The sequence below is a fragment of the Podarcis cretensis genome, assembly GCF_951804945.1.
Source record: "Podarcis cretensis genome assembly, chromosome: 12".
In the NCBI taxonomy this organism is placed as follows: domain Eukaryota; kingdom Metazoa; phylum Chordata; class Lepidosauria; order Squamata; family Lacertidae; genus Podarcis; species Podarcis cretensis.
In genome coordinates this window covers 38808308-38828468 of record NC_137181.1, presented here as the reverse complement: position 1 = coordinate 38828468, position 20161 = coordinate 38808308, and the positions used below count along the sequence as shown (strand labels likewise).

At 42.8% G+C, this 20161-nt stretch overlaps 1 protein-coding gene across 2 annotated transcripts in view; it reads right to left on the bottom strand.

The window, feature by feature from the left end:
• Nucleotides 1-4466: 4466 nt before the first annotated feature.
• The window catches only part of PLEKHA8 (pleckstrin homology domain containing A8), a 28598-nt gene continuing 12903 nt past the window's right edge, over nucleotides 4467-20161 (bottom strand). For both annotated transcript variants that reach the window (XM_079948036.1, XM_079948037.1), the window contains exons 7-15: nucleotides 19057-19202; nucleotides 17988-18153; nucleotides 16847-16932; nucleotides 15772-15830; nucleotides 14552-14682; nucleotides 12853-12923; nucleotides 12517-12578; nucleotides 8084-9316; nucleotides 4467-8052 (exon numbers count right to left, since the gene is read on the bottom strand). In XM_079948036.1, the coding sequence (XP_079804162.1) occupies nucleotides 9119-9316; nucleotides 12517-12578; nucleotides 12853-12923; nucleotides 14552-14682; nucleotides 15772-15830; nucleotides 16847-16932; nucleotides 17988-18153; nucleotides 19057-19202 (919 nt within the window). In that variant the 3' untranslated portion in view covers nucleotides 4467-8052; nucleotides 8084-9118. The remainder of the gene's footprint in view (nucleotides 8053-8083; nucleotides 9317-12516; nucleotides 12579-12852; nucleotides 12924-14551; nucleotides 14683-15771; nucleotides 15831-16846; nucleotides 16933-17987; nucleotides 18154-19056; nucleotides 19203-20161) is intronic.

Below are 20161 nucleotides of genomic sequence, written 5' to 3'. Positions count from 1 at the left end.
ACGGCTGGAAGGAAACGACCTAGTGGGGCTAGCCAGCTGGTCTTTCGACCCTCTGCATGCCGACAGTTTCCACAGTGATGGGAGGAGGGGCTCCCAAGGGTGGGCATCTGCCCATGGAAATCAGTAAGGTTCTATCATCCTTTATAACATGCCTTCCCTAGGGCTATAGGCCGTAATAGAACATTGCTCAGTCACTTGTTCTGGAGCATCCATACAAAGGATGATCCTTGAGGAGATAGGGTTGGTGTGGAAGCAACCAAAACCTTTGAAGAACTGACCACGCTATTCCTTTTCCATTCTCAAGAAACACAACCCACCAAGAGATATCCCCCAAAATACTCAAGTGTTGTTGCTACTCTTTAATTACTCATAATATTTGTAGTGAAGCCATGGGATGTGGCAGTTGGTCCACATCATGCAGCCCAGACCCCTTAAGTTGTGAGATAGCTCAGATTTCTCTGTCCCGTATTCTGCATTAAGATAGCTTGGGAGAAGCATTGTGGCGTAACCTAATGAGGATTTTCCATACTGTCAGCACTTCAGAATGGAATGATTTCTCCTCTGAAGGGACACCCGTTCAGCGTTGCCTTAGCTGCATGCTAAATCCAGGCTTGGACACATACTTAACAATCCTGACTTAGGCAGATGATGAGAAGTTTCCGCACTTTATTTAGAGAGGTGAGCTGTGGCAGCGTCCCAGAGCTTGTCTCCTTCCATAATTTAGGCAACCCAGAGACTTGTAGTAAAAAAAGGGGGAATCCACCTCACAGCCTGGCCTACACAGATAAATCCACAACAGTGTCAAAATAGCATTTACGGCACTCTAAATGCTTATTTCGGTCAAATAAACAGGTAACTTTATCCTTATTGCCGTTCTGTTGAGCTTTGTGGTTTGATGGAATTCGCCTAATAGACGATGGGCTGGAAAGTTGTTGTTGGGTGTCGATTTCAGTGTGATATACCTGAGCTCTTCTGATATTGAGTTACAGGGAAAGAATGGGAAATTGTGCCTTAGAGAAGACCCAGCAAGACCTAACCATGATAAATTGCTTCTCGGTTGCATGATGGAGACTAGATGCCAGCTGTTAAGCGAAAACCAAGTGGAAAACCATGACCTACTGGAAAATATTTGAGGCATGTCTAGTCTCTGTAGATGAGATACGAGCGGACAATATCAGCCCTGAAAACAGATGCTAAATTAATTGGGGTAGGGTTGGCAGAAAGCCACAATCAGAGTGCTGGCAAAGACAAGAGGCAAAAGGGAAGGGGGGAAATATCCACACATTTTCCAAATCTATTTGCATCTGCACGTACCAATGGGTGGCAACCAAGTTCTACAATATGCTACTTTGAATTCTGTACCAAAAGTGTTAATAAGAAAATGTTCCATTGCTTAGTCTGCTTCACCTAGTACCAGGCATAGGAATGGAGCTATTTGGGATCAGTGTAGTCCCTGACCATTGGTCTGTCCTGCTCAACATTGCCCATCCTGCACATTTCTTGGATCCCAAGCTTTTCCACAAAAAGTGCCAGGCATATTGCCCCCAAATTGCCAAGGGGGAGACCTCTCCATCTTTGAACACATGTTGCATTGCCAAAAGCACAACCCAGTCAACTATTAAGGGGAGGGAACAAAAAACAGCCAAATGAGGACTGAGCAAGTACATAATGCTGACTTTTGAGGGAGAGCGAAATCAGAAAATTGGAGAGGATAGCTTGAGAATAATGAACAGGACTGTGGCCAAAACCCTGAGAAGGAGCGCTCCACACCGCAACATTTTGTTGCCAATGCCATTGGTTAGTTCCATAGCTGACTGGGTGGCACTGGGGTCTCTCATCTAGAAATAACCCCATCCTTGATGCTCCAAGCGGTTAACAACATTGATTTAGTTCCTCAACACCCTCGGGGAAATTTCCTAGATTATTTGGGAGAAACCGCTTGCAAGACTAGTTTTGCGGAGTGTAGTTCTGCCTTGAACTAGATTTCTTCACTATTACTGCCAAAATTTTCTGTATTTTTCAAGCCACCATTCCCATCTAGCAGAAGAGATAGACATGCAATTCTGCATATCATCCTGAAATGAGTGTGCATCCAGATACACATCGAACCAGATGAGTCTCTTGCTGCAAGACTAGTTGTTTTACTGTTTAACTTGGTTCCTCTGGGAGGAATAGCTACTAGCCAGGAGGGCTATGTTCTACCTCCACTGTCAGAAGCAGTGGGAATCACAAGTGGGGAAGAATGATGCTAATAACACAGAGAGACAGGTTGATGTTTATTGTATCAGTACAGTTGTACCTTGGTTTTCGAACAGCTTAGTTCTCAGACGTTTTGGCTCTGAAGGCCGCAAACCCGGAAGTGAGCGTTCCGGTTTGCAAACTATTTTTGGAAGCCAAATGTCTGACGGGGCTTCTGGTTGGCCGCAGGAGCTTCCTGCAGCCATTCAGAAGCCGTGCTTTAGTTTCTGAACATTTTGGAAGTCGAACCGACTTCCGGAACGGATTCCGTTCGACTTCCAAGGTACCACTGTACTTTGTTGGGAGCTGCCTTGAGTGCCTGGGGCAACCCAGTCAGATGGGTGGCATATTATTACAGTGGTACCTCGGGTTACATACGCTTCAGGTTACATACGCTTCAGGTTACAGACTCCGCTAACCCAGAAATATTACCTTGGGCTAAGAACTCTGCTTCAGGATGAGAACAGAAATCGTGCTGCGGCAGCGCTGTGGCAGCAGGAGGCCCCATTAGCTAAACTGGTGCTTCCGGTTAAGAACAGTTTCAGGTTAAGAACGGACCTCCGGAATGAATTAAGTACTTAACCCGAGGTACCACTGTATTATTATTATTATTATTATTATTAATTATTATTATTATTATTATTATTATTATTATTATTATTATTATTATTGGAATGGTGAAACTGTGAACACATCTGCAAATTTATCACCCTAACGCTTCACTTATGGCTAAAGACAGAATTTAAGATGCCATCCATACACATTAATAGATCTTTGCCCCCTTTCCCCGTTATTCATCAGTGTCTGCTGCTCCTACAGTTGGTGAAGACTGCCCCATAGTGAAAATGTCAGGGAACAGCACTATAACTATTTCCTGAAAAGGCAGGGACTAGTTGGGGGCTTCATTCCTAGCTGAAGTATCGCTAATGATGGACAAATCTGTCAGTTTTGGTTCTTTCCATTTCTCATTTTTCCCAATCTTAAGTTTAGTTCTCCACATTTCTGCAGCAATTTGCTTTAAAAAAACAAAACAAAAAACCCCCCTCACAATTTGATATTTAGGTGGCTATTGATGACATTATTTTGGTTTAAGAAGGCCTTCCCTAAAGTGTGACCTAATAATTTTATGGAATAATTATAGAAATGGTTTTAGTTTACTGAGTTTATTATACTGTACACCTTTTTGGTAGCTTTTGGTTATGAAGCTATTTACAAAACCTGCAAATAAATAAGGAAGATAGGAAGTCACACAGAAACTACAGACCACGCTTTGGTTTTGTCTATGCAGAAATGTTTTGTGTAAGAAAACCCTGCCATGCTTAAAGGTTAATCTCTTATTTCTGTCCAGCATCCTGCTCCAATAATCACTATATATATGTGAAGCTTCTTGAAGCCGGTAGTCTAAATAAATCTGCTGGTGTGTTCGGGACCCATTTCGTTGCCCTTCTCTTATTGTTCCGCTGCTCTTATCAGCGCTTTCCAAGCAGCAAAGTCCATCTTTCCCCATTATACTGTCCCCAGCGTAAGCCAGGGAGCACTAATCCTGAGCAGCCCCAGGACCTGTTAACTGAAGCCTTCAAAAGAGTTTAATTTCACGGGGAATCTCCCTCTTTGCTGGCAGGGCATTCTTCAAAGAAAACTGGAAGGTTTGTCACGGGTGCCTTCCCTTGCTAGCACTGTTTGCCGCAGAGCTTGGGGGCAAATTTCTTAGGCAACCAAAGGGCAAAATACAACCATTTAAAGCGACAGCCCCGGATACCTCGTGTTGCGCATCTAAGGTGCCTGATGAACTTTGGTTAGCCCAAACCTCTAATTCTAACAGTATTAGCATAAAGCATACGAGGTGCTTCATTCTGTTACTAAAGCATTTCTAAGCATAAAGTCCCTGACAGAGCTTCCTGTGTGTGCCAGTGCTCAGATGAGGCTCTTGTGGGGGCAGGTTTAAGTTCAGTGGAGGGAGAGAAGTGAAATAAATAATAAATAATAATAATAATAATAATAATAATAATAATAATAATAATAATTTTTTTATATGCCGCCCATCTGACTGGGTTACCCCCGCCACTCTGGGTGGCTTCCAACAAATTAAAAAACGGCATCAAACATTAAAAACTTCCCCCTGAACAAAAGTCAGTTAAGTTGTTTATTTCCTTGACATCTGAGAGGAGGGAATTCCACAGCACGGGCGCTACTACAGAGAAGAAATAACCATCGCAATTTAGACACAATAAAATCAAAGGAAGTTTTATTGTCATCATCAAAGCATTGCAGAGTGCATTCCACACGTCGGTGTGGTCAATGGGGAAAAGCCCATGTGTTGTTTTTTTATTTAAAAAAAATCTCTGGATTGTACCCAATGCCTAGTAATTGCATAAGTGCTGACCATTTCCCAAGCCATGCAACATGTTCAAATGAAGGGAGTGGAAATAATAAATAGAATCGTATAGTTTTCCTACCATGACTTCTACTAAGATAAGTTATTCTCTGATATATATATATTAAAGGAATATTTCTTTTAAGAACAAGACCCTTGCTGTGATCCATTGGTATAGCCAGTCTCAAAACATTTGCCATTTCAGTGTAACGAATCATGAGAATGTGATGATATATGCCACTACGCCCTTCAGGCTGCCTTTTGGTAACTACCTGTGTTTTCAAAAGGAAACATTACAAAATATCCAAATCAACACAGCACATACCGGGGACTCCTGTGGGGTGGGGGTAACTCTAGTAAAACCTTTTGTCCTGCATTCAAACACAACAGGCATGTACTCTACTTTACAAAGATATACAGAGTGCAAGTCAAACATGCCGACAGCAGTTCACACGCAGTACAGTTTTGGAAGCTTCTTATGTCTTGTGCAAAAGTCCACCGTTCATACAGTTTAGAATAGAAATGTCCTTTGCAAGAGGTCTCAACTGGTCTACAACATTATTTACATGAACAATCAGAGTCTTTAAAGACGACTGGGTTTTTGCCCTTGCTGCTCAAATCCCTGAGAATATGTATCTACCAGCTTTTTTTTTAAAAGGGAGTCAGATGACAGAAATGAACCAGGACATATCATGCTGCAGCAGCTAATTGCAATTCACTGTTGCTCATGTGACACAAGTCAGTGACACATGTTAACCACTTAGCTGTCACTTGAAGCGTGCTTGTAGTTCAGCTGAAAGGGACACCTCATTATTCTTTTAAACCTCAAAACACTCCAGCTATCCTCTAAAATGCTCACACTTAGAAGAGTTAAGAGAACCAGCCATTTTGTCCGCTAGGCAGACGGCTGTGTTTATTTGCAGTGTCTATATACAAAATGGCTTCCATACCGCCAACTGCTAGGCAATGTCATTTGACAAACAAAATAGGCATTCTAGAGGCCCAACACTATAAAAAAGAACGCTACTTTTCAGAATATCTCTCTTTGTATGTTTGTTGGAAGGGAGGAACTGACCATTTGAGGAAGACCACCTGCTCAAGGGGGGAGCTGAAGATAAGGCGATGTTCTGAGGAAACAATGACAAAATGGAAACAAGCAAAATAAAATGCTGTTGGCACAAGTGCCTACTATAAAATGATGGGCAGCTGTTGGAGTAAGCAGATGCAGTCTGGGTGCCACTTAATGCCAAAAACAAACAAACAAAGAAGTTAATCTTGACCCACAGGGGAAGGGTTTTGTGCCTAGCTTTCAACTTGAAATTTACCACTTGTCAAACTACTGGAAGTGGTGAGAATGGTGGATATAAGAGAGGCAATGAGAGCAAAGTACATGGGGAAAACATCACATGATCATCTCTGCACAGGTTCTCTTAATCTACCTAATTCAGTTTGGACACGTGAACCGGACTCTATAAACAAATAGCGAAAGATCCTCCATCTTGGATTTTCACTTGGGAATGATGAAGAGATAACTGGAAACATGCCCTCTGCTGCAGCTCAAATGTTATGACCTATCTAAAATAACAGCTAATGCATGAAGTGAATTTAGAGGATTAGGGAAGTCTTTCCTTTAAATTATTGCATTGCTGCAGAGGGGATTAAGGTACGATGATGGCACAAGTGAGAAATTCCCTTACCCAGAATGTCAACGACAACATTTATAAAGTGCCTCAAAGATCTAGGTGCTGTGCATTCAAACAGAGAAATGCAAAGTTGGGTTCCTCTGCCTCAAATATGGCCTCATTGAAATTTCTTAAGTTGCAATAAGAATAAACTATCTTAACAACAAATATTCAAGACAACAGACTTCTAAATAAATGATGGGAAATGATACATTGTGAGCACCAGAAGTTCAAAATAAAAATAGGGCTATTGGATGAACGTTTCTCTTTTGCAGCCTTCCTTGGATCCCCAGATGTTATTAAACTACAGCTCCCATCATCCCTGACCTGCTGGCCATGTTGGCTAGGAATGATGGGAGTTGTAGTCCAACAACATCTGAGGACCCAAGGTGTAGAAAGTCTGCTCTATTGAATCACACATTTATGACCCTGCTTGCCACCTTGGGTATTTATCAGAAAGTCAGGGTATAAATGCAGTAAGTGAATGGATGAAAAGTTGCAGATGAAATATGACTGTGTTTGGAGAAATCCTGTTGACTTCTGTGCCAGTGGCTAAAAGCAGGGCTGTATTAATGGTAGCATTTGTGCCCAACAGTACAATTTCCCTTAATTTTCCAGATTCCAGATTATTTGCAATTTTATAGCCCAAGCAGATCTTGTGGTGTCTAAATTCAAGTACCCAATTTTGTGCTTTAATTCATTTAAAGCTTTCTTTTAAACTGCTGACTCAGTGATCACCTATTTCAATCCTAAAGGCAACAGAGGTCCATAGGTATGTTTCAATTATAATGTGGATTTTTTAAAAAAATAAAGATTTGTTCTATGGGAATCCCATTGTGGAAAGTGTTTGAGGGTACTGGAACTGGTTCCTTCATGATTTTGCCACCTAATTTCTCCTTAGTCTATCCATACTAGTTTTTACCAAAAGACACTGAGGGTGTATTCAGATGACTGGAAGCTCTAAGACTGGTACTCTAAGGTACCATGAGGTACCAATTGAACAAGTGCTACCTGTAACTTTGTGAGATTGTCAATGCAGCCTCCAAATATGTATTTTAGGCTCAGCATTATCACTTCTTCTGAATATCTTTGAAATCAGGGGACATGACATGACTGACCGCACAAATCTCCTTCCCGTACGGTCACAGACCACACAATAAGCTTTTAGGCCAGTTATCTGTTGGCTCCTGACAGCCAGAGTAATCATCTCCTTCAGAACAATTCACCCCGAGGCCTCCATGATCCTCCACATGAGATCAATGACCCCAAAGGATTTCAAGAAAATAAAGGTTCCGTCTTGCATGTGGGGAGAATGCGACACACAGGGAGGAAGAAGAATGAGACAGAAGAACCAGGAGAATGTGAAGAACCAACAGAAGGGACAAACAGAGAAACTGCAGTGGCAATTTTCTGGGAGGGGAACATTGAGCCAAAGACTGGTTTTGGCAATATATTGATATGTAGCCCTTAAGTCTGGGGAACACGACACACTACTTGTTCCTGCCCAAGTATCATGTAACATTTTGAATTCCCTTGTCTGTAAGAACTCAGAAGTAATCCCAGTAACACTACTAGTGCCTATATAAATACACATTTCATATACCAGCTTTCATATACCAGAGGTGAATTTTATATATAATCGTAAGGAAAGCTGTTCACCCTGAACTCTGATTAGACAAACCTAGTATTATTATTATTTTTTAAAAAAACAAACATTAGCAGTGGAAAAGCTCATGTATTCTAAAATTACATCTGGACCTAAAACAAACAAACAAACAAACAAACAAACAAACAAACAAAAAGGCTTCCAATTACTCTGAAGAAGACAGTTGTTTATGGATTGATTCACCATTCCACATATTCTGCTCCAAATCCAGCCTTTTTGCAATCCAGAGTTGAGAATGATTCAAATAGAGACATGGGATGCTTATGATTTGGTTTCAAATAGGCCTCTAAAGCACAGGCTGCAAAAGCTGCAATTCTAACTTGCAAAGAGTTCTACCGATTCCGAAAGCAAGTGAACCCAGAAGTTAGAAAGCATCTGCAACCAGGGGGTGCTGGAGCAAAGTGGTGCATTCTTCTGTTCCCTCCACCTTCTGTTGGGAGCAGAGACAGGCAGTGTGCAAGATACATGATCGTTGTGGCACGAGGAATTTCCCTTAGCACGAGAACATCAGCTTGGAAGCAATGGAAGCACGCTGACAGCCTTAAGAGGTCAGCAGTCATCTGTCACCATGGTAAGTGAGCATGGGGCAGATCCTTTGTTTCCACTGATGTGGAGGGATGCAGCCAATTGCTTCAACATGATGAAAACTGGGGGGTTACTTGTGACCTGGTAACACCCTGGGTTCTGGGTATGATTTAACCTGCAAGGAAGACTTGCACTAAAATGGGAAGTGTGGCTTTGCAAATCCTGGCTACGTTTTACAGCCACTAGACTGAATGCTAATATTGCTTTTGTTTATTCAACCTGCGGTCGTTTCGCCGGTAAGGAAAGGCTCTGAACTATTCAGCCCAACGGTACCAAACGCCGCGGCTACGGCTCTTGGAACCACCTCCATGTATGGCCTGCCACACAGCAAACACGGCGAGATCCAGCTGTCATCAAGACAGTCACAATCTAGCCTGAATGTATAGCACCTTTGCGTTTAAACATGAGCAAGCATTCAAATAGTAATAGTAATAAAAGTGTATAAAAAAGGATGCTTCGAGTCCCTTCCCAAGCCTGGAAAAACACAAAGAAACAGAATAGCTTTCTGGGGATAAAAAGCTATGTTAGCGGACACAATCCCTGAATTTGCGAGGCACCGTGTGGGGCTGGCTATCACACCACTTCATCCGACTCCAGCCCATGTTCATCATACAGTGCGTCCAAGATGCAGAGCTGGTTCTCCATGGCCGGTAGGTAGATGTCGAGGTCCCTTTGCATTCCGTTGTAAAAAGCTTCTTCCTGGTTCTCACACTCTCCGAGAGAGAGCGCAGCCACAAAGTCTGCGTACGTCGGAGATGCCCTTAGCGCAAGCTGCAAGGAACAGAAGCGAAGGAGATCCACATGGTGTCTTGTGATTTTAACTATTGTGCACAAAGACTGGGAAGGGTGCGGCGGGAGATAAGCAAACTCTTAGGTGGGCGTGACTCTTTGAAAGGCAGCAAAGAGTGCTGCTAAATAATGAAGACATATCAAATGTTAGGGTTAAGTATTTAATTCGTTCTGGAGGTCTGTACTTAACCTGAAACTGTTAACCTGAAGCACCACTTTAGCTAATGAGGCCTCCTGCTGCCACCGTGCCGCCAGAGCACAATTTCTGTTCTCATCCTGAAGCAAAGTTCTTAACCTGAAGCACTATTTCTAGGTTAGCAGAGTGTGTAACCTGAAGCGTATGTAACCTGAAGCGTATGTAACCCGAGGTACCACTGTATGGTGGAGCAAGAGACTATGGATCCCTCCAGACAGGTGTTTTATTGCAGTTGCATTCTGTAACAAAATAAGTACCTCGGAAGTCGAACACCTTTCAAGTCGAACGTTTTGGCTCCCCAACGCCGCAAACTGGTTTGCAAACATTCTTTGGAACCCAAACGTCTGATGGGGTTTCCATGGCTTCTGATTGGCTGCAGGAGCTTCCTGCAGCCAATCAGAAGCCGCGACTTGGTTCCCGAACATTCTGGAAGTCCAACGGACGTCCGGAATGGATTCCGTTCGGCTTCTGAGGTACAACTGTAGAGCATTGGTGGTGGATTTTCCGCTTTATTAGTTGGTTCTGTGACGCTTCCCCAGTGCTACCATGCTACTGCTATCGGGAGGGGTTCTAGTTCAACAAAAGCAGAACAAAAATAAAGCTGAATATTTGTGGTATATTATTACTATTAGTATTATTAGTATTTGTACCTTGCCCATCTGAGTGGGTTGCCCTAGCTACTCTGGGCAGCTTCCAGCGGAATATAAAAACATAATAAAATATCAAACATTAAAAACTTCCTTATACAGGGCAGCCTTCCGATGTCTTCTAAAAGTTGCACAATTACTTATCTTCTTGACATCTGATGGGAGGGTGCCACTACCGAGAAGGCCCTCTGCCTGGTTCTCTGTAACCTCACTTCTCACAGTGAGGGAACTGTCAGAAGGCCCTCGGAGCTGGACCTCAGTGTCCGGGCTAAATTACAGGGGTGGAGACTCTCCTTCAGGTATACAAGGCCAAGGCCATTTAGGGCTTTAAAAGTCAACACCAACACTTTGAAAAGTTGCAGGATACACCAATATGCAGCTTCACTACAAACAGTACCAAAAGTGGGCTTGCATATGACAGCTCCTATGGGTGCAAGTCTTCATAAATGCGCAGTAAAAAGCATGTCTGGAGGGAGCCCTAGCCTACCCCACAGGGCTGTTGTGAGGATAAATGGGAAGGGGGAGAACCATGCCTTGAGCTTTTTGTTTTTGTTTTTGTTTTTGTTTAAATGATATTTATTAAGATTTTCCATAAAATCTTTTTCCCAATAACATCTTTTCAGGACTTCCCCTCCCCTCCCCCTCCTGTATTCCAATTCTTACAAATAAACAAAAAAAAAATTTCAACAAGTTCTTATCCCAAATTTAAACTTATTATCATTGACTCAATTTTAAAAATATTTTCCCATCCCCTAAAATCGACCTGTTCCCTTCCGTGAGTTCCCCCCTTTAATATGCAATACAGATTACAATAGAAAAAAAATAAAAAAAAATAATTTTACGCCCTTTGGATTCCAAATTTCCCTCCCCCCTTTCCCGGTTGCGTTCCCAATGTTCCTCGACGTCTGATATCTTCCTGGAGTTCCCACATCTCTCTAAACCATAGTCCTTTCCCAGTCATCTTTAGTTTCGAATGTCCAATCTTGGAAGGAGTCTGTCTCAAAAAAGGCCCATTTCTTCCATCCAGATTTTTATATCTAGGTGTGAAAGCTCCAATTTTATTCCTTTAAACCTGTCAAATCTGGATGTCCCAAATGTTCCCACTTCCAACTTTGTCCAGTTCTTATTATTTTTGTTGTTCTTGTTGATCTCACTCCTCCTTTTTTTTTTTCTTTTTCCCTGCTCTCCTGCACAAATGTTCCAATTCCATGCCTTGAGCTTTTTGGAGGAAAAGTGGGATATAAATGTAGCAATATATAAATGTTCTGTGCTACTACTTCCAAATCCCCATGCACCTCTGATTCTGCTCAAGAGTCAACCCACAAGTAAGTATGTTGCATTCTTATACTGAAAAAGACTTACAGAAGCACACGCCAAAATCCCAATTTTTATCCAAATCCCAAAACAACACAACCACAACTGGCTTGCGCAGAGTCCCAGCATCGTTTCTCACATTAAACAGCAGAGGGGGATGCCAACTTAGACCCATTTACTCAGGAGGAAGCCACAATGAATTAAATAGGGCTTATTCCTGTGTAGGCATGGATAAAGAAGAGAGGGAAGGAAGAAAAGAATTCTGTACTCCATTCCTGAAAAATACCATATTTTTGCTCTATAAGATGTACCAGACCATAAGACGCACCTAGTTTTTGGAGGAGGAAAACAAGAAAAAAAAAATATTCTGAATCTCAGAAGCCAGAACAACAAGAGGGATCGCTGCGCAGCGAAAGCAGCGATCCCTCTTGCTGTTCTGGATTCTGGGATAGCTGCACAGCCTGCATTCCTTCCATAAGACGCACACACATTTCCCCTTACTTTTTAGGAGGGAAAAAGTGAGACTTATAGAGCAAACAATACGGTATATGCTGGTTAAAGTGTGGTGTCAAGGATGCAGGTTCGATCCCTGTATGGGACAGCTGCATATTCCTGCATTGCAGGGGGCTGGACTAGATGATCCTCAGGGTCCCTTCCAAATATAATTCTATGATTCTACCATTGAGTAGCCAGCCTCCTGCCCATAAAACAACTTTATTCTTGGTAAGCTTCTGAAATACCAGAGGTAAGTCAATGGCATTACTGCTGACAGCAGGGGAGGGGGACCTGTGACTACAACTCCCATCATCTCTGACCAATGGCAAGGGCTGATTGGAGTTGGAGTCCAAGCCTCTGCTGGCTTACAGTGTCTGTGTGAACTAGCTAGCAGTCAGATGTAAAGATCAGAAAACCAGTTCATTGCAATACATGAATATATCCAGAGCGTGTGTATACGATCTGTAAAATAACTGAGTTTAAAGAAATCTACTCTTATGATCACCGTTAACTAAAAAAAGCTCACTCACCGCAAAAACTCCTCGGACAACCCAGCCGTGGTATTGTCGTAACGTTTTGCCGTAAGCATTATCTGTAATTCGACAGAAAGGGGGGCGGGGGTAAACATTTTGTAAGATGCTGCGCAGAGGATAAGTTTTTGAGGCCGTCTCAGGGGCTTGGCAAAATAATAAATCAAACAAACGTTCCTTCTTAAAGCAAACATGTTTAATTTCCAAGTATGATTTTCATTATAAACATCGCTCTCGCTGAGCATGTGATGATGTGAGTGAATTAAGCCAGTTTCCCATCTGCCACCCTCGAAAATGTGGAGTTCCATAGTTTTCCGCAAAATATTCTGCACTTACTCAATGCTGTTTGAATATTCTTCTCTCCATTCTTTAGCTCTTTCAAAAACTCCTTCAGAAATTTTAAACCCCTGTTTGGAATGAGGGAACGAAGTTAGAGCACATACTGTCGCTTGAAATTGTTACTTTAAAATACAGTTTTTTATAGAAAATATGGAAAGTGGGATATTGGGTAGGGGGGAACCCCATTCTGGTTGCCAATGTTAACAGTGTTGCTCAAAAGGCAGTGACCAGAAAGGGTTTATTAAACATTTATTTTTTAAAAATATCTTTAATGGATAATCTTTAATGGATATTGTGCCTAATAAAGAAAATAAAAGAGAAGCTGCCACTGCAAAGGTTATAAAGTACGCTGAGCCTCAAACGGCTGTTCAGGTGAATCACACCTTCTCCAGCCACAGCAGCTATGTCACACCCACAGGTGTGGATAAAGGACAGTGGTACTCGGAAGTCAAACAGAATCCGTTCTGGAGGTCCGTTCAACTTCCAAAACGTTCACAAACCAAGGCGCGGCTTCCAATTGGCTGCAGGAAGCTCCTGCAGCCAATTGGAAGCCACGGAAGTTGCATCAGACGTTTGGGTTCCAAAGAACGTTCACAAAGCGGAACAGTCACTTCTGGGTTTGCGGCATTCGGGAGCCAAAATGTCTGAGTCACGAGGCGTTCAGGATCCAAGGTATGACTGTACAGCAGAATGCAGATACTGAAAAAATGTAGCATCCGCAATAGTGTGAAAAGTCAGTTGCAATTCTGGTTTGTGTGTGTGTGTGTGTTAATATTTTATTGGAATAATTTCAATATAAAGAAATAAATTGATACACAGAAAAAAGTGGGGGAGAGAAAAGAACAAGAATGTGCAAATACATACATACAAACACACACACGTACAATGTAGTATGCACCCATACATTCTTATATAAATTGACATTATGTTACTATCCTAATACATTTGTTGTTGTTGTTTAGTCGTTTAGTCGTGTCCAACTCTTCGTGACCCTAATACATATGTAGATATTAATAGCATGCTACATCCTGTATAAACTCATTCCAAATGTTGTCATATTTATCCAAACGAAGTCTACGTCTGAAAGTAGTCCATTCATAAGTTGCGAGTGTGGTTATACTGTCAATCCACTGGTTAAAGGGTATCCTATCTTTATTCTTCCAATTCCTCAGAATTGGTGGCCAGTCTCTTGGCCACCATGAGGGCTTCTTGGCCTTTGGGCTAAGATCAAGTGCAGTTGCAAATTCTGTTTGTAGTTTACAGGAAAAACCCCCTACCCCTCTGTCTGCAAGCAGCCTCAATATGCTTGAAGGCAGGTTGAGAGAACCTCTGAACAATTGGTGTAAGTTCTATTTATGTCTAACACCTGTACTGAGCCCTTTTCAGTTCACTGAGGGTGGAGAATTCACTAGCCAGATGAAGGAAAGGGAGTCCACAGGAGGTAGGCCCCAGACCATGTTTACTGTCACCAGTGATCATTAAATGTGCCCTTTGCATTCTTCTAGAATCCAAATTAAAAAGCAATAACTGGGTTATATCTAGTGTTAGTCGTAGAGACGCACTACGAAAACCAACAAACTTAAGTCTGTTGCTTTTAATTGGTATGACTTAGCTGGATATTTGGTTTTGGCCCAAAATGGATCTTGGTTAGCAGTACAACCAGCCTCACCCATGTCCCCAAAATTAGACAACCTACCTTTTCAGCCAGAGGAGGGCCTGCGTGGCAGAGTTTCTAAGTGCTGCCTCTTCAGAGCTCAGTTCGTGTAGGACAATTTTCTGAAGAGTGGTGAACTCCTCTTTGTTGGTTATGTATTTCTGATTTACTTTCTAGACGGGAGAGAGAACCAGATCACATACTTTGGCGTTTGGTATTTTGGCAGGCCCATACCCAGAAATTATATAGTGAGGGGCGTCTGACAGGGAAGGAACAGAAGACACTTGCCAGGTAAAGGTAAAGGTAAAGGTAAAGGTAAAGGTAAAGGTAAAGGGACCCCTGACCATTAGGTCCAGTCGTGGCCGACTCTGGGGTTGCGGCGCTCATCTCGCTTTATTGGCCAAGGGAGCCGGCGTACAGCTTCCAGGTCATGTGGCCAGCATGACTAAGCCGCTTCTGGCGAACCAGAGCAGCGCACAGAAACGCCGTTTACCTTCCCGCCGGAGCGGTACCTATTTATCTACTTGCACTTTGACGTGCTTTCAAACTGCTAGGTTGGCAGGAGCTGGGATCCAGCAATGGGAGCTCACTCCGTCGCAAGGATTTGAACCGCCGACCTTCTGATCGGCAAGTCCTAGGCTCTGTGGTTTAACCCACAGCGCCACCCGCGTCCCAGGTAGGGTGGAGCAAATTCCCGCACTGCATCTCAATTAGGAACCACATAGCTTGGTCCAATTAAATGGTTTCTTGGGGAAAGTAACATCTGGAAAAGAGCCACACGGTCCACCCTAACAATGTGGCTCTTGGATTCAAATACTCAGCTGCAAGGCATCTCGCCATGGCAAATGGCAGAGGATAAGCAAGGCCTCATGGAAGAATGTCTCTGGACTCATGGTCAAGTAAATAAATAAAAATACTTAACTAAAAGTAGAAATGATCAGAATATCTGAAATGTTCTGAGAGATTTTTCTGAGCACTTGGGGCCAGAAGAAAGTAACTGAAAGCAACTGTTGTTGAGACATTTCGTTCCAAATCTGCCTGGCAGAACCAGACAGAGGATGACGACAGGAGGTGCCCAGTCCCTCCCCCAACATAAATCCTGGTTGCGCCCATGTCTGAAGAAGCACATAAAGAACCATGCACAGAGTGACTTCCCTTCCCTTTTCTGAACAGCACCTGCAAGATTATTTCAGCATCTTTTTTTTCATTTTTAAAATACAGTATTTATCATTAAGAACTGAATGTTAAGCTGAAGCCATTACCTTGATGTTCCCTTCAAAATCCATTTTAACGGGAGCAAAGACCGTGGGCCCAAGTTTGTCTAGGAGAAAGAAGATGAGTTTTCAAGACCTCAAAGGTCAGCTTTAGCTTCCACCTACTCAACCTGGATAACAGGCAACAGGGCAGAAAGGATTGACCACCTCTGATTTTTCTTGAAAGCATTCAAAGGCATGAAAGAAGCTGAAGGAGGAGCTGGGTTAAGAACACAAGAATATCTGCACCCCTATAAAGCAGGGCTTCCCCTCCACTTTGTAACCAAAAGGAGTTCTTGTCTAGGATGATGATTTGGGTAACTCAATGACTTTTCACTGGATCAAAGGCAAGCACAAAGTCGCAGACAGCTTAAAAGGCAAGCCATCGGGTACATTCACTGTAAAATAAGAGGTGTGTGCTGGTTATATTTATAAGGTTTTTTTTGTTTTTTTTTTTGTTCTTACATCCTACTTTCTTCCATCATAACACTCAAGGTGGTAAGCATGCGGTTTATTCTCTCTTTGGGGGCAAGGATGCCCAAACAACACACTGCTCTGTTCACATAACACAATGGTTCCATTTCAACACTTCACTTATCAGGTGAACAAGACTAGTCTCTTCCTGGGTTCACACATTCCACCACCCACTGTCTTCATCCAACATAGCTGGGTGTAGTACTTTGGAGGTTTTTTGTTTTTTTGTTAGCCACAGCTTGTTGTGTTGCCCAAATCCAATAAACTGTGGTTAATATTAACTACAGTTTCTGAAGCTGGCATGTTTAAACTAACCTCAATTAAGATTAACAGCATTTTAGGGGGTCTGAATGACATGGCAAGCTCTAGTTATCAAAAGCAAAAGCTTCTGAACTTATTGCTGCTGACCACGAGGGAAGGGGAGAGGGGTTGGAGGAAGAGAGGTGAAAGGAAGAGCACACAAGCTTGGTAAAAATAGTCTACATTCATTGATGTCTCACTAAGCCACACTCTATCATTATGTTCTTGATGAAACCACTAAGGCTTCAATAGCAAAGCAGGGATTTTCACTGTGCAACATATGTCACGGAGGAAACAAACAATCACATACCCAAGACTGGAACTATTTCATTACAAGATTGTAGGAATTCTTCTGTGGGTATACCTCCATCCTCAAAAAGCTTGATATCACTAAACCTTTGGGGAAGAGCACAAAGAGCACATTAAGAATTCCAAGGTCACACTGCGGTCAGAGGTAATGGGCTAATTCCACTTTAATCCTATTTCAAAGCCATTTATGTTATTCGTCTTCACAACTGGGATAATGCTGAAATGATACAACTGGAGAAACCCACAGTGTGGAAAAGTGCTTTTCAAGTGGACCAAGAATCTGATTACATGCATTTTATAAAAGAGATCAACATAATGTTAATAATATCCATGTCCAGAAATGTATGCACTTGCATGCTCCCGTGTCACCTAGATATTCATATTTGTCTGCAACAGATAAAATTGATTTGTTGTTGTGTGACAGACATCCAATATTACTGCAGACAATACGAAGCTAGAAGGACCAGTGGTCAGACTCAGTAGATGGCAGCTTCCTATGTCCCCAAAGCCTGCCCTCTCCTTCTGTACAGAAAACTGAGGACGTAGAGCAAATTCACCCCCTTAATTCATCTCTTTAAGGTTCCCCATGCAATTTCTGTCCAAGTGGCCTTAGCTGTCACCTTACAGATTTGAAAATAAGGGACCAGCAGCCTCGAAAATAAGGGATCAGCAACCAAAATAAGTGATTTTCCTAGCACAGGTATGTTCAACTTCTGAGCCCCTCTGAGCCAAAGGCAGAAAGCCCAGCCAGCAGCCAAACAAAGTCTCAAGCGGTGGTTCCCACAGCACAGCAACCCGGCAAAGGGGATGCAGCAAGGAAAACCACCGTCACCTCTCCGCTGGGAAGCACTGAGCAAAGGCGAGTCCCCAGGCAACGCGGCCGATTTGATCGACACAAGGCATGCAAGCTCCACCCCCCAGTCGTTCTTAGACTCCTTATTGGGTGAGCAACGCAGCCAAGCAACACAGTTGGAGCCTCCCTCCTCCCTGGCCGGCAGGGAGGGAGGGAGAGGAGCTGCTTCCTTTGAAACCCGGGAAATTTAAGGGACATCATCAATAAGGGAAAGCGGGACATGGCGCTGGGATAAGGGACTTTCCCGCCAAATAAGGGACGGTTGACAGCTATGCAGGTGGAGCATTACCTAATGCTCATAGCGCTGAAAAAAGTAGGTAAAGCTTTGTCTGATTTCTCTTCTGATTGCAATGCTGTTGATCTCTTTGCCGATTCCACTACAGGTTTTAAAGATTTGTCGTCTTGATTGTCCTCTTTTGGCAGCAGCTTGTCCTCTCCATCGTCATTGCCACCACCTTGGATTTAAAGGGAGAGACATCTTCAGAAAACTAAACTTGGTGACCTGCCTCTGAATGTAAACAAAAGGGGGGGGGGGAGACTGCGGTGGATTTTATATCTTCTGTATCGTTAAATGTCCTGTTTTGCAGGCATGCTTCCTCGCTCATCTGTGCAGCTTCTCATCCGTACAAAATCTGAACGGAAAAACTTTTGAGATGGATGTAGCTTGCCGAAATCTGTCTCTGGATTTATGCATAGCCAGTGTGGTGTAGTGGTTAGAATTTCAAGACTCAGAACAGGGAGACTTGGGTTAGAATCACAGAATCATAGAGTTGGAAGAGACCACAAGGGCCATCGAGTCCAACCCCCTGCCAAGCAGGAAACACCATCAGAGCACTCCTGACATATGGTTGTCAAGCCTCTGCTTAAAGACCTCCAAAGAAGGAGACTCCACCACACTCCTTGGCAGCAAATTCCACTGTCGAACAGCTCTTACTGTCAGGAAGTTCTTCCTAATGTTTAGGTGGAATCTTCTTTCTTGTAGTTTGGTTCAAACCCCCCACTCAGTCTTGGGCCAGTCAGTATCTCTTGGCAGAACCTTACTTTATCTGTGAGGTAACTTTGCTTCATGAGAATAAAAGGGGAGCGGGAGAGACTTGTTTATACTGCCCTGAGATTCTCAGAAGGGCAGGACAAACATGAAACAATACAGACTTCAGAATGACTGCCTCCACATCAGTGGCTTTCTCAATTTCTTTTTCGCCAAGAGTATACAGAAGTTTCAAATTACACACTTGTTGCATTAAATCATAATAATAATTGATATGCTCCATTTAGGCGGACAGAACACTGGTTAAAAAACCCGAAAAATGGACGAGTCAACACCATTGATTCTGAATAATAACCACTGAGGAATTTACCTGCCAAATCATCCTTGATCGTGTTTGTGCAGTCCATCTTGCCAGTTTTCAGGGGGTCAGGGGTCAGTTTATCAATCAGGGATCGCTCATGAAGGTTGGTGTTTGCATACAGAGATCCGTTTTCACAGTTTTTTAATTCCATCTTCCTGGGAGGAACAAAAGAAAAGAACCCTGTTTGTTCAATAAAATTTGTTGTTGTTATTTTGAACAGAATTATCTGATTACTGTTTTTGAACAATACTATATAATTTCTCCGAACTATCCAGAATGGGGTTGCCGCTTACCTCAGTGGGTTTCGCTCAGAAGTGCAGAAGGCAGGTCACAGCGGTGATGGCCTTGAGCCACTTCAAGCTAGTCACAATTCCCAGAATGCTTTGGGAGTGATGTAACGCAATGCGGCTTCACTCCCAAGGAATCCCAGGATTGGTGCAGAAAGTCACAGAATCGGTTTACTTTTTAAAAGGAGCTCTGTAGCCTCTAATATGTATTTTTAGTGTACATATTCAGTTTTTAAAAAAATATATACTGTATTTTTCACGCTATAATATGCACTTTTCCCCTCCTAAAAATTATGGGGAAATGTGTGTGCATCTTATTGAGCAAATGCAGGCGGGAGGCTCTGCTCAGCGCTCCCTTTAACGAGCCGCTTGGAGCGTGTGTGCGGCTCTTGGGGGCTTTTCCCTGAGGAGGGAGAAGGGCAGCCGCACACACACTCCATGCGCTCTTTAAAGGGAGTGCGGCTCTTGGGGGAGCCTTAGCCATGCGCAGCCTCTCCTGGGAAGGGAATTCAGAATATATTTTTTCCTGTTTTCCTCTTCCAAAAACTAGGTGCTTCTTATGGTCTGGGGCGTCTTATAGAGCAAAAAATACCCAAGACTAGTAAAATAAGAGAACACAGCTTAAAATGGTTCATTAGCACTGCCTTAATACAAATAAACTGACATCCATCAGGTTCTTGGAACTGATATGCATCCTATTTCAGGTGGTGAAACCTAGAGGATGGGCTCCTTTGGAACAGTTTAAAGAATGTATATTATATATTGAACACACATACACACGCACACCCCTCAAGAGCATGCTTTTATGCTCCTTCTCTTTGTTATTT